The 12687-nt window shown below is 46.4% G+C and overlaps 1 protein-coding gene across 2 annotated transcripts in view; it reads left to right on the top strand.

The window, feature by feature from the left end:
• The window catches only part of LOC144822035 (CD5 antigen-like), a 606799-nt gene that overhangs the window by 514427 nt on the left and 79685 nt on the right, over positions 1-12687 (top strand). For both annotated transcript variants that reach the window (XM_078679104.1, XM_078679103.1), the window contains one exon: positions 1601-1921. In XM_078679104.1, coding sequence (XP_078535230.1) covers positions 1601-1921 — 321 coding nt within the window. The remainder of the gene's footprint in view (positions 1-1600; positions 1922-12687) is intronic.

Raw genomic sequence — 12687 nt, 5'->3', positions numbered from 1 at the left:
ATAAGGTTCATGGAGGAAATATTTAAGAGGGAAAGTTTCCCCATTTGCATTCTCTCTGATAATGGGACGCAGTTTTGTTCTTTTGAATTTCAATCCTATCTGAAAGATTGTGCTATTAACCATAAGAGAAGCTCCCATTACCATCCGGAAACTAATGGGGCTGTAGAAAGGGTTAACAAGACTTTAAAATAAAGCATACGATTGGCCAGGGCAAAGAAATTGAACTGGAAATCTGTCTTGCAAGACAGGATCACTGCTTTTCGCATGTCTCCTCACATGACCACAGGAAGATCTCCCTTTAAGTTATTCAAGGGTAGAGCTTCGAACTGTAAGTTATGTCCAGGATGGATGAGTTTGAATGAGGGGTTGAAAGATAATCAACTAGGTGATTGGAGACAAAGAGAACTTGATAAATAGTTGACAAGGAAACTGGATTTTGATGTTAAGAAATGTGCCCAATCTAATGATGTGAATGTTTGTATGATAGAGAAAAGGAGTATCCCAACTGGTATTATTCATAGACAATAAATACGGATTGTCACCTGAGTTGCTACTGCCGGTTAGTACTCACAAACCACGCACACATGTGCAATTTGGGTTGCAATAATTGCTTTTTATTCATGTATTACAGTGCTGTTGCAACTGTAAATTATTCCCTTTTTTCCTTTTAAACTTTTCCTCAAATGGTTTATAAAAATGATGCCATGAGCACATGTTACAATTCAATAGAGTCTCCTTATTTCCTTGTGGATAATAGTGTATGCATATCCGTATTAATTGCCTATGAATAATACCAGTTGGGATACTCCTTCTCTCTATCATACTTTACCCCAATCCCAACACGGATGACGGGTTTACGCTCCTGTTCTTCGATACAAGTGAATGTTGGTAAGTATGTGAAGAGTAAGGCACCTGTAGGTTGTCAACCCTGGTCTAAGTACACTAAAGTCAGAAAAGTTGTCAACATTTTAAAGAATGCTGTGAAGACTGATGATGGCAGAATTTGGAATAGGAGCCGGGTGATTTTAGTCAATTCTAATTTGCTTCATCCTCTAGTCCTATGGATCTCACTTGCTCTTCTTCCTCATCAATTAATGCTGATTCCTCTCTGATGGTTCCACCTTCTTTGCCCTTTAATATCAAAGAGAGAAGTCAGAGGATCAGTAGGTTACCTGTGTATATGAAGGCCTATGCTTGGTAATTACTCTTACATATTGAGGACTATGTTTTTTTTTCTTTTGATCTCTTCTCCTTTGTTTTGTTAAACATATTATTTATTGTAAAGAGGGAAGGTGTGGACGTCATGCTCAGTTCCATGTAGCATCTTACCATTTAGTTCCAAGTAGAATTCTTCTGTGCACATTCTTTGGTTGTCAGTTACTGGAAAGTTCCTGATGGCTGATGTGAATGAACCGGACCTGACTTCAACTCTGTGTATGACTATCATTTATGTGTGCAGAAGACACCACGCACAGTAATCACTATGAGTTGACAATGGGGGAACATGAATGTTTGAACTACTTTATGACAGTTTTTCTCAATAATTAGATTCCTTTGCAAACAATTTTCTGACCTGTACCTTCTGCTCCTTTGCTCACAGGGGGAGCTGATACTGTCCGGTTGGTGAATTCCGGTGACGCCTGCCGTGGGAGGTTGGAGATCAAACACGAGAATCGCTGGGGGACGGTCTGTGATAGCGACTGGGATCTGAAGGATGCTGAGGTGGTCTGTAGACAACTGAACTGTGGATCAGCATCCAGCGCAGAAACCAATAATGGTCCATATAAAAATGGTGTCTTCCCTGTGTGGATGAGTAACGTCAAGTGCACAGGAGCAGAAACGTCTATCTTCAATTGTCCAAGCGCTTCGTGGGGAACCAACAGCTGCACATCCAGGAGGGATAGTGGGGTGCAGTGCAGAGGTAAGAGCAGCCACACAGCAATCCTTCAACAAAAACGTACAGTTGGATTAATCAAAAAATGTCATTACAACATCACATTACTACTGAAAATCATAAGAAAGAAAATTAATGAAATAAGAAAATGTTAATCTTAATAGATGCATAAAAGCAATTTGACATGCTGAATTGATTTTATTAGGAACTATAGATTCTAGTGATATCCTTCAGAGATTGTAAAGTCCTTGAAGGCAATGAATGAAGAAGGAGGTGTAGTTCGACAAACCTAAATGCAGATGACTTACGTCAAGAAGCAGCCCCTGTCACTTCTGTCCCTTCAGTATGCGCAGGTTATAAGGTGAAGAAGTGTCCATCTCAAGGCACAACCAAGAGTTGGAACAAACTAGTTTTCCATTCAAACGTTTATTTTTTTTAATTATATATATCAGCTTCGATGCTTGTTTTTGATACAATAACTCTATCAACTTCATGTGAAAATATATATAAAGATGATGCTGAAGACATCATGGAAGAAAGAAGGATGACTTCAAAGGTAAGTCACCAATATATTTGGTAACCAATCCAAAAATTAAGAAGCCATGCAATATCTCAACCTACCCATTTAAATATTATGCAAGTGAAATTACTGTCAGGGACACGCCACACTATATGTCTTTTTTCAACTGTACTCTGCATCAAGGAGGCATTCCATGGGCATTATTTTGTTTTTCCCACGCAGCACCCAAGGATTTTTAAGCTACCCCAGATTGACTTAATCATGTAAACCTGGTGGAGCGCCAAAACATTAATCCTCCCGAGGGCAAGCCTAATGCGGAGAAATAATTTTTGCATTCTGAAGCACATTTTGAATTAGGAAAATGCCTCTCAGGATTGTTTTTGCACAACAAGGGGTCCTTCCGGCACAAAACCAACGGAGGAACATTTGCACCATAGTGTAAGGGTGCCTACATTATCACTAGGCAGCACAATGTGCATCAGCGCAGGGGCGAGGACAGGAATGCACCGCATTAAATAAATAATGTGCATTCTTGCACTTTCACATTAGTATAGGGCAGCGCAGCAAGAAGACTTGCGACTCTACCCTATGCCAATTTCTCATTAATTATGGGCCTTACATTTTCCATCAACTGAGCCCGCATGTGCTCCTTCGACTAAAAAGAACCTCTGATTGCCCGAGCAGGGGCTGTTGAAGAAAGGACATTGCACCCTCTGCCCAAGAAAGGATGAGGGTGTAATGTGTTTATTATTCTGTTTATCCCCACCAGAATCGGAAATAAAAATAAAAACATTAATTGCACAATACAGAAAATGAATGAACAATTAAACAAACATTACTTATTAAAAACTACAGCCATCATTACGATGCTTATTAAAAACTACAAATGCAAACACAACAGTTGATGCACAGAATTCAGAACAATGTCATACATTCACCCCAGTACAGAGTTCTGGGCCTAAATCCATCGTTTTATTGCTTACAATGCCATTCCAGTTTGAACCTAGCCATATGCAAATCAGTCTTGACCCTGTGCCCCATGGGAACAGTCCAACTCGAACTGCCAAGCCAGGTCCTCGCTGTCCTGTAAAGAAGCATCCTAGGACCAGTTTCAGGCTTTCAGCTCTCATTAGTCAGAATAGCTTGATTCCAGTGGTACGGGACTCCCATCTGAGCATACCCATCCCACGCGGGGTGAGAAATGCAAAAACAACAGTTGATGGACAGAATGTACTGAAATCTGGGCCTAAATCCATCTTTTTTTTGCTCACCATGCCATTCCAGTTTCAACCTAGACATATGCAAATCAGTGGACTAATGTGTCTACTGTAGGGGCATGTGTTCCTTATATTGGCAGCATACGAGGCAACTTACTGGCTAATCCCATGTGCACCCAATCAGGAGCGCATACAAGCACACACAAGACAGAGAAACCCAGGGTCAGGGGACACATAAAGCTAACAGGGGACAGTAAAATGGAGAGAGGTGAAAAGCATCTGACCCCTACTATCCCCGACTCCCAACAGAGGGTACGCCTTGGAAGAGGGACAAAAATGTGAAGATTACTGCACAGCCATCTATTCCTCAATCACACACACATACTGGTTGGAATTGGCACAAGGGCGGCTGATACATATAACATTTTATTGAGTAGAGATTTCACAAAAATGAAATGCACTGTCAATATTTGAAAGGACAAAAAAATGAACCAGTGACTCGCAGCTCGTAATCTGTAAAGCCACGTCAAGGCCCCAACCACTTTACAGGCCATTCACACACCTTTCTTACATAATACACAAAAGACCATTCACACCACCATGCACAAAACCAACACATTACAACATTCTCAAAAAAGGGACAAGGTTCACCCTGCTTAAGAAATATAGAAAAGACAAGTATTTCTACTCAACCACCTTTGCCTCAGGCACACATACATACCGGTTGGATTTGGCACAAGGTTGAGTGATGGTTCAGTATATACAGCTGTATTAACCTGAAATTTCACAAAAATGAAATGCACTGCTAATAATTAAAAGGAGAAGAAACGGAACCATTGACTCACAGCTCATCAGCTGTAAAGCCACGACAAGGCACCAACCCCTTTACAGGCCATTCATACACCTTCCATACCTGTGACACATACAAAACTATTCCTATCGTCAGCCGCGGGCCCAGCACATTACAACACTCACACCAGCAGACAGCACCATTCATGGTCTCATCACTTTCACATGCCCACATTCCTGACACAGCAACCAAACCAGCTTATGGATTGCGTGGAGTGGCGTTTAGCTAGCAGTGTGAGTATTTACCAGCAGCAAGTCACTACTCATATACTGCCAGCCAAGTGCCAGTCCACGCACACCGACAGCCAAGTGCCAGTCAACATACACTGCCAGCATTGCACTAGTCCAAGCACACTGCTAGCAAAGCACCAATCCATGCACACCGCCAGCAAAGCACCAATCCACTCACCGCCAGCCACGCGCCAGTCCACACACACTGCCAGCCTAGTGCAAAGTCCATGCACACCACCAGGCAAGCACCAATCCATGTACACTGCCAGCCAAGTGCCAATCCACGCACACCACCAGCCAACCGCAAGTCCACTCAGCACCAGCCAAGCGCCAGTCCATTCACACCATCAGCCAAGCACCAATCCACGCACACCGCCAGCCAAGCGCCAATACACGCACACCGCCAGCCAAGCGCCAGTTCACGCACACCACCAGCCAAGTGCCAGTTCATGCACACCGCCAACCAAGCACCAGTCTATGCACACCACCAGCTAAGCACCAATACACGCACACCGCCAGCCAAGCGTCAATCTACGCACACCGTCAGCCAAGCGCCAGTCCACTCACAGCCAGCCAAGCGCCAGTCCACGCACATTACCAGCCAAGCACCAATCCACGCACACCGCCAGCCAAGCACCAATCCACGCACACTGCCAGCCATGCACCAGTCCACTCACCACCAGCCAAGCTCCAGTGCACACATACCGCCAGCCAAGCAACAGCCCACGCACACCGTAATATATTTTTTAACAAGAAAGGAAACACAAACCAATTGTAACTAGATACAAAACTATAACTACAAAAACAACCGCAGTGAATAAAGACCTCATTCTATTTCCAAACGTGAAACTGAACGACTATAGAAAACCAAATAGACCAGGCAGTACACTATTAGACTCACGGTTTCTCCCAAAAACTATTTTGAGTGTGATACAATCTGAAACATGTAGGCACACACAGCCCAGGATTAGGACAATCGGCACAGAGCATACGGCTTTCCTTTCACGCACCTCTTTGCAAGCAGACTCTAAATCTATTACTAGGATTGTTTGTTTTGGGCGGGGGAGAAATTAAATCAGGAAAGTAGTGATCTTTCAATCTAGCCACATCCTCCACCACTCCAAATCTAGGAACACTTGCCTGTTCCACAACTAAAAGGCTGCCTATCACAGACTCCTGAAACTTTACAAAAGTCATCTCTGATGCAGGAGAACACTCCTTGTACACACCAAAAGCTTTGAAAGTTGCTAAATTGAAGAGATGGATGGGCAAATTCTTATACCAAATGTAAGCCTTACAAACAGCAGTGTAAGGATCCAACCTTTGGTCTACTTTATCGACACCACCCAAGTGCTTATTGTAGTCTACAATACACACAGGTTTGCGCATTTCAGCAATCTGACCCCAGTCACAGGTGAAGTACTCTCATCATGAATGGTAGTCAGCATTTACACATCCCTTCTGTCCACAAATGTCACAGCTAGCAATTCCTTACTATGCAAGGCACTGCACTGTCCCCTCCGAAGCTTTTTGCAAACAAGCTCTTTTGGGTAACCTTTACGGTAGGAGCGGATTGTGCCAGAAGCAAAAGTGTCTACTTTGAACAATTCCTTAAACAATTGCACAACAGTGTAGAAGTTATCAAGGTACACATGATGGCTGGTTAAGCATTCCTCTAGCAAGATCCCACACAATTTTCTCTCAAACTCCAAAAGTGGACGAATAACCAGGGGGATCAATAGTGGAATCCCTACCAGTGTACACCCGGAGATTATAGACACATCTTGTCCTACTCTCAGATAACACATACACCTTAATTCCATAACATGCCCTCTTGCTAGGAATGTACTGCCTAAAAACAAAACGGCCCTTGAAGAGGACAAAAGAGTCATCACCAGATATTTCTTTGCCTGGAGTATAGAACTCTGAAAATCGTTCTACAAAGTGATCAATGAGAGGCCGAATCTTAAAAAGACGGTCACAGTCAGGCTTATCTTGTGGCAATGGCGAAGCATTATCAACAAAATGTAGCATCAGAAGCAAAAGTAAATACCAATCACGACTCATAATTGCAGGAAATATGGCCGATGCCATCAAGGGACTGGTAGACCAATATGAAGCCAAGGACAGCTTCCTTATCAAGCCCATCAAAAAAGTCAAACCCAAAAACTTCTTCATCTCACCCAGATTAGTGGGAGCCCACCGGGTAGTTCTAGAGTGGGGCTAAAGTCTGGTAATGTTGTCCCTCAAAAACTGTTCAGCATACAAATTAGTCTGCTCAACAATGCTCAAATGGAGCAAGATCACTGACTCATTGTAAGTGAAATTGCTCTCCCACCCTCGCAGCACCACCATTAAGTGAGGTTCCCCAGCCCCTGCACTCTTGAGTGTTGGTGATCGAGGCCCTCCTCCACCCGCAGGTTTCCCTGCGCCTCAGTGGTCCAGTGGACCTCTGTCTCCTTTCTCTCACTCTGCTCCTTTACTCGTTTTTCTACCCTTTCTATCTTTCACCTTTCTGCACCTTTCTGCATCTCTGCTCTTTTGTGCCTTATTTCTGCTTATTTTCCCTTTTTTCTTAATCCCTTCTTTCCTCCCTTTACCTTTCCCCGCCGCTGCTGCCCCCGCGGCCCCTTCCCCCCCAGCGCGACTGGCCCAATCCAGCTCCCCTCCCCGCTCCCACCTCCCAGCAGTCCAGCCCTCCCCGACCCCTACTTAATGGCGGCCACTGCGGGGACAGGCGAGCAAGAACACTGACTCATTGTCAGTGAAACTGCTCTCCCACCCTAGCAGCTCCACCATTAAGTGAGGTGCCCCAGCCCCTGCACTCTTGAGTGTTGGTGATCGAGCCCCTCCTCCACCCACAGGTTTCCCTGCGCCTCATCCCTGGTGGTCCAGTGGACCTCTGTATCCTTTCTCTCACTCTGCTCCTTCACTCGTTTTTCTACCCTTTCTATCTTTCACCTTTCTGCACCTTTCTGCATCTCTGCTCTTTTGTGCCTTATTTCTGCTTATTTTCCCTTTTTTCTTTATCCCTTCTTTCCTCCTTTTATCTTTCCCGGCCGTTGCTGCCCCCGTGGCCCCTCCCCCCCCCAGCGCTACCGGCCCAATCCAGCTCCCCTCCCCGCTCCCGCCTCCCAGCTGTCCAGCCCTCCCCGACCCCTACTTAATGGCGGCCACTGAGCTGGTGCACCGTAGGCGCGTCAAAGTCTGCGCCCGTCTGCGACCCATCCGCGACCAGCACCAGGAACCCTGGACCTCTGCCCCGCCAACGCTACGACCCAGCAGCACTCCACGCACTCAACCCAGGCTGCAACAACTGCAAGCTAGCATCACCAGCCGACACCCATGGACCCTTCAGCTGTCACCGCTGCCGGCACACCTGCAGCACCGCCAAGAACATGGATCCAGCACAACCCGCCCACAAGAACACAACGAACCGAAGACCCTGCAATGCATCCTCCTCAACGTCCGATCCCTCCACAAACACGCCACAGAAATCTGGGACCGCCTCGACAGCACCACCCCGAACGTAGCATTCTTCCCCGAAACCTGGACCAACACCACCTCGGGACCGGACATCGCCATCGCCATCCCCCAAGGATACAAGATCTCCAGGAAGGACCGGCCCATCCACCCAGGAGGAGGAATCGCCATCATCCACAAATCCAGCCTCCGCCTGAGCACACTCCCTGACGAGTCCACAGAACTGATGGAACACCTTCACTTGAAGATACTGGCCAGCCCCACCGCCGCCTTCCGAGGAACCCTCATCTACTGACCCCCTGGACCCCGCGGACCCTTCGCCAACTCCATCACGGACATTATCTCCCCGCAGGCCATCGCATCCACCAACTACACCCTGCTGGGAGACCTCAACTTCCACCTCGACAATCAACTGGACCCCAACACCACATGCCTCCAGGACAACCTCCACAACATTGGACTCCGCCAGATCATGACCGAGCCTACGCACTCAGCAGGACACACCCTCGACCCCCTCTTCACTACAGGAAACTCCATCACCTTCAGCCACACCACCGAACTCCCATGGACCGACCATCGTTGCGTCCACTTCACCTTCAGAACACCCACCATCCACAGACACCAGCACCTGCTTCCACAAAGAAACTGGACCAAAATCACTGAAGACCAGCTTACCTCCTCACTCAACAACTCCACCCCAACCATCGCGGAAAACGACGACCCCAACACCGCAGTCCGAACCCTGCATAGATGGATCTCGGACAGCACCAACACCATAGCCCCCTCAAGAAAAACAAAAATACCTGTGCCAAGAAAGCAGATGGTTTACCACCGAACTTCGAGAATCCAGGGGCACATGCCGCCGCCTCGAAAAGGCCTGGAGAAACACCAAATCCACAGAAGCCCACAACAACTTCAGAGCCGCCACCAAAGCCCACCATCAACTCATCAGAGAAAAGAGGCAAAAAGACAGAATCTCCACCCACGCACACAACAGCAAGGAACTCTTCAGCATCATCAAGGAGTTCGCCCAACCCACCAGCGAGTCTACCGACATCCCTCCCTCACAAGACCTCTGCGACAAACTCAGCACCTTTTCCACCACAAAATCAAGAGCATCTACGACAACTTCGACGAAGACAACCAACACACTGAACCCTCACCAACCACCCCCGACACCTGGAAACCAGCGATTGATGACTGGACAGCCCACACCACCGAAGACACACTGAAGACAATAAGGTCAATCCACTCAGGGGCCCCCACCGACCCCTGCCCCCACCACATCTTCAACAGAGCCGCCGACACCATCGCACCCATGCTCTGCCACACCATCAACCGCTCCCTGGCGACCGCCTCGTTCCCCGACGACTGGAAACACGCCGAGGTGAACCCCCTCCTAAAGAAACCCTCAGTGGACCTCACCGACCTCAAAAGCTACAGACCCATTTCCCTGCTCCCGTTCCCAGCGAAAGTCATCGAGAAAGCCATCAACAGCCAACACGCCACATTCATTGAAGAACACAACATCCTCGACTCCTCCCAATCCGGCTTCAGAAAAAACCACAGTACGGAAACCGCCCTACTCGCAGCAACAGATGATATCCGTACCCTACTGGACAAAGGAGAAACAGTAGCCCTCATCCTCCTCGACCTATCAGCGGCGTTCGACACAGTCTCCAACCGCACCCTAATACACAGACTCTACGACGTAGGAATCCAGGACAAGGCCCTCGACTGGATCTGCTCCTTCCTCTCCAGCAGGACGCAGCGGGTCAGACTCCCCCCTTTCTTCTCGTACCCCACACCTACCACCTGCGGAGTCCCCCAGGGCTCCTCCCTCAGCCCGACGCTCTTCAACGTCTACATGGCTCCACTTGCCCCCATCGTCAGAACCTACGGACTCAACATCGTGTCATATGCAGACGACACCCAGCTCATCCTCTCCCTATCCAACGAGCCCAACACCGCCAGACGCAACTTTCGAGAAGGCATGGAAGCCGTCGCCAAATGGATGAAAAACAGCTGCCTACAACTAAACACCAACAAAACAGAAGTACTCATCATGGGCCCAAACCCCGACGCCTGGAACGACACATGGTGGCCCACCGCCCTCGGAAACCCGCCAACCCCCACAGACAACGCACGCAACCTGGGAATCATCCTGGACTCCGAGCTCAAAATGGACCGCCAGATCAACTCTGTCTCATCTTCCTGCTTCCACACCCTCCGCCTCCTTCGTAAGACCTTCAAATGGATCCCCCTCGAACACCGAAAGACAGTCACTCACGCCCTGGTCACCAGCAGACTCGACTACGGCAACGCACTCTACGCCGGAATAAACAAAAACCTCATCCAAAACCTACAGAACATCCAGAACGCCGCCGCAAGACTGGTCCTCAACCTACCAAAACACTGCCACATCTCCCAGCACCTGCGCACACTCCACTGGCTCCCCGTCAAGGCGAGAATCACCTTTAAGATGCTCACCCACGGACACAATGCCCTCCACGGCACCGGACCAGCATACCTGAACAGCCGACTCAAATTCCACGCACCCCAAAGAACCCTACGATCAGCCCAGCTCTCCTACGCCGTGGTCCCCCGCACCAGAAAAACCATATATATATATATATATATCACCGCTCCTCCTGCACCTTCTCATGCACTCACACACGGGTGCTCTATGCGGGGGGTGCTCCCTCTAGCATCACGCTTCTCGTCTCCATACTTTTTAAGAAAGACACAGCACTCACGGGGGAGAGTCATAGATTTATTTCGACTCTCAAGCGCACCAGACGCATTTCGGCATTTGCCTTCCCCGCCTAAACGCGTCTTGTGCGTTTGAGAGTCGAAATAAATCTATGACTCTCCCCCGTGAGTGCTGTGTCTTTCTTAAAAAGTAAGGAGACGGGAAGCGTGATATATATATATATTCACTGAAAAAACCATAGGTTATAGACCATATATAGTTAGGAATTAGCATTTAAAAAACCTTATTTTACTCACACAAAACCATTGAAATTCCATATATAGTTAGTTGCACTAACTACATATCGCGCACCCGCAATCCACTGCTGATCATGTCACATATTACATCATTCATGACATGGTCAGTGACATCACTGATGACATCACTGATGACATCTCAAATGACATCACTGATGACATCATCCAGTGACTGTGTGTTTCTGAAAAGTTTAAATATGTTTTACATATTGAAGAATGAGTAGATGTAGAAGTGTCTGGATGAAGGATTTAGTAGGTGCGTGACTGACTGTATGAGTGAGTGATTAAATGTGTCTCACTGAGTGCATGGGTTAGTGACTAAACTGTCTTAATTTGTGCATCATTATGTCTGTTGTTCTGTAAACTGCTGCATATGTTGGTCAGTAGCTATATGAGTAACTATATGGGTTATTGATTGATTGCCCAAGTATTTGTATGGGAGACTGAGTGTGTGTGTGGCTGGCTGGGAGGTGTGTGACTCTGTGCAATTCAATGTGTACTTGTATCAATGATTGTATAAGAGAGTAAGTATGTGTTAGTATATGTTTCAAAATGTAAGGTGCTCTATGTTTAACTGTATAGATTAGAAAATGGAAGTGTGATTGATTATTTACAGGACTGACTAGGTGTGTGAGTAACTCCATGGATGAGTGGCAGACTGTGAGAGTCTGTATAGGTGTATGAGTGCATATGATAGTGTTGTAAAGATGAGTGATTGTATGTATGAATGATTGTATGGGTAAATGAGTGAATGTGTGTGTAAACATAGGAATCACTGAGTGCGTATGTATTAACTAGTATTGGTGTGTCAATGGTTTCAAAAATTATACTCTGTATTTAACACTGGGTGTAACAGAGGTTATATTAAAGTGTGAGGAGATGCATTGTATTGTCACATGAATGATATCATCAGTGATGTGGTCATTGATGTCAAATGAGATGTCATCAGTGATGTCATCAGTGATGTCATTTGAGATGTCATCAGTGATGTCATTTGAGATGTTATCAGTGATGTCATTTGAGATGTCATCAGTGATGTCATCAGTGATGTCATTTGAGATGTCATCAGTGATGTCATCAGTGATGTCACTGACCATGTCATGAATGATGTAATATGTGACATGATCAGCAGTGGATTGCGGGTGCGCGATATGTAGTTAGTGCAACTAACTATATATGGAATTTCAATGGTTTTGTGTGAGTAAAATAAGGTTTTTTAAATGCTAATTCCTAACTATATATGGTCTATAACCTATGGTTTTTTCAGTGAATTTTCAAGGTTTTGTAAATGCTAATTCCTAACTATATATGGTCTATAACCTATGGTTTTTTCAGTGAATTTCAATGGTTTTTTAATAGCAAATATCATAAGCTGTCGAATGTCAAGTACGTGGTAAGTGAAAACATTTTCGTGTTTATGCACACTGATCTGCTTTGAATGCTGCCCCCCCCCTCATTTCTATTAGGAGTACTCTCTCTTTGCA

Source organism: Lissotriton helveticus, chromosome 3_1 (genome assembly GCF_964261635.1).
Source record: "Lissotriton helveticus chromosome 3_1, aLisHel1.1, whole genome shotgun sequence".
Classification (NCBI taxonomy): Eukaryota; Metazoa; Chordata; class Amphibia; order Caudata; family Salamandridae; genus Lissotriton; species Lissotriton helveticus.
Note: the sequence above shows the minus strand (reverse complement) of the source record. Positions and strands in the feature narration are given on the sequence as shown.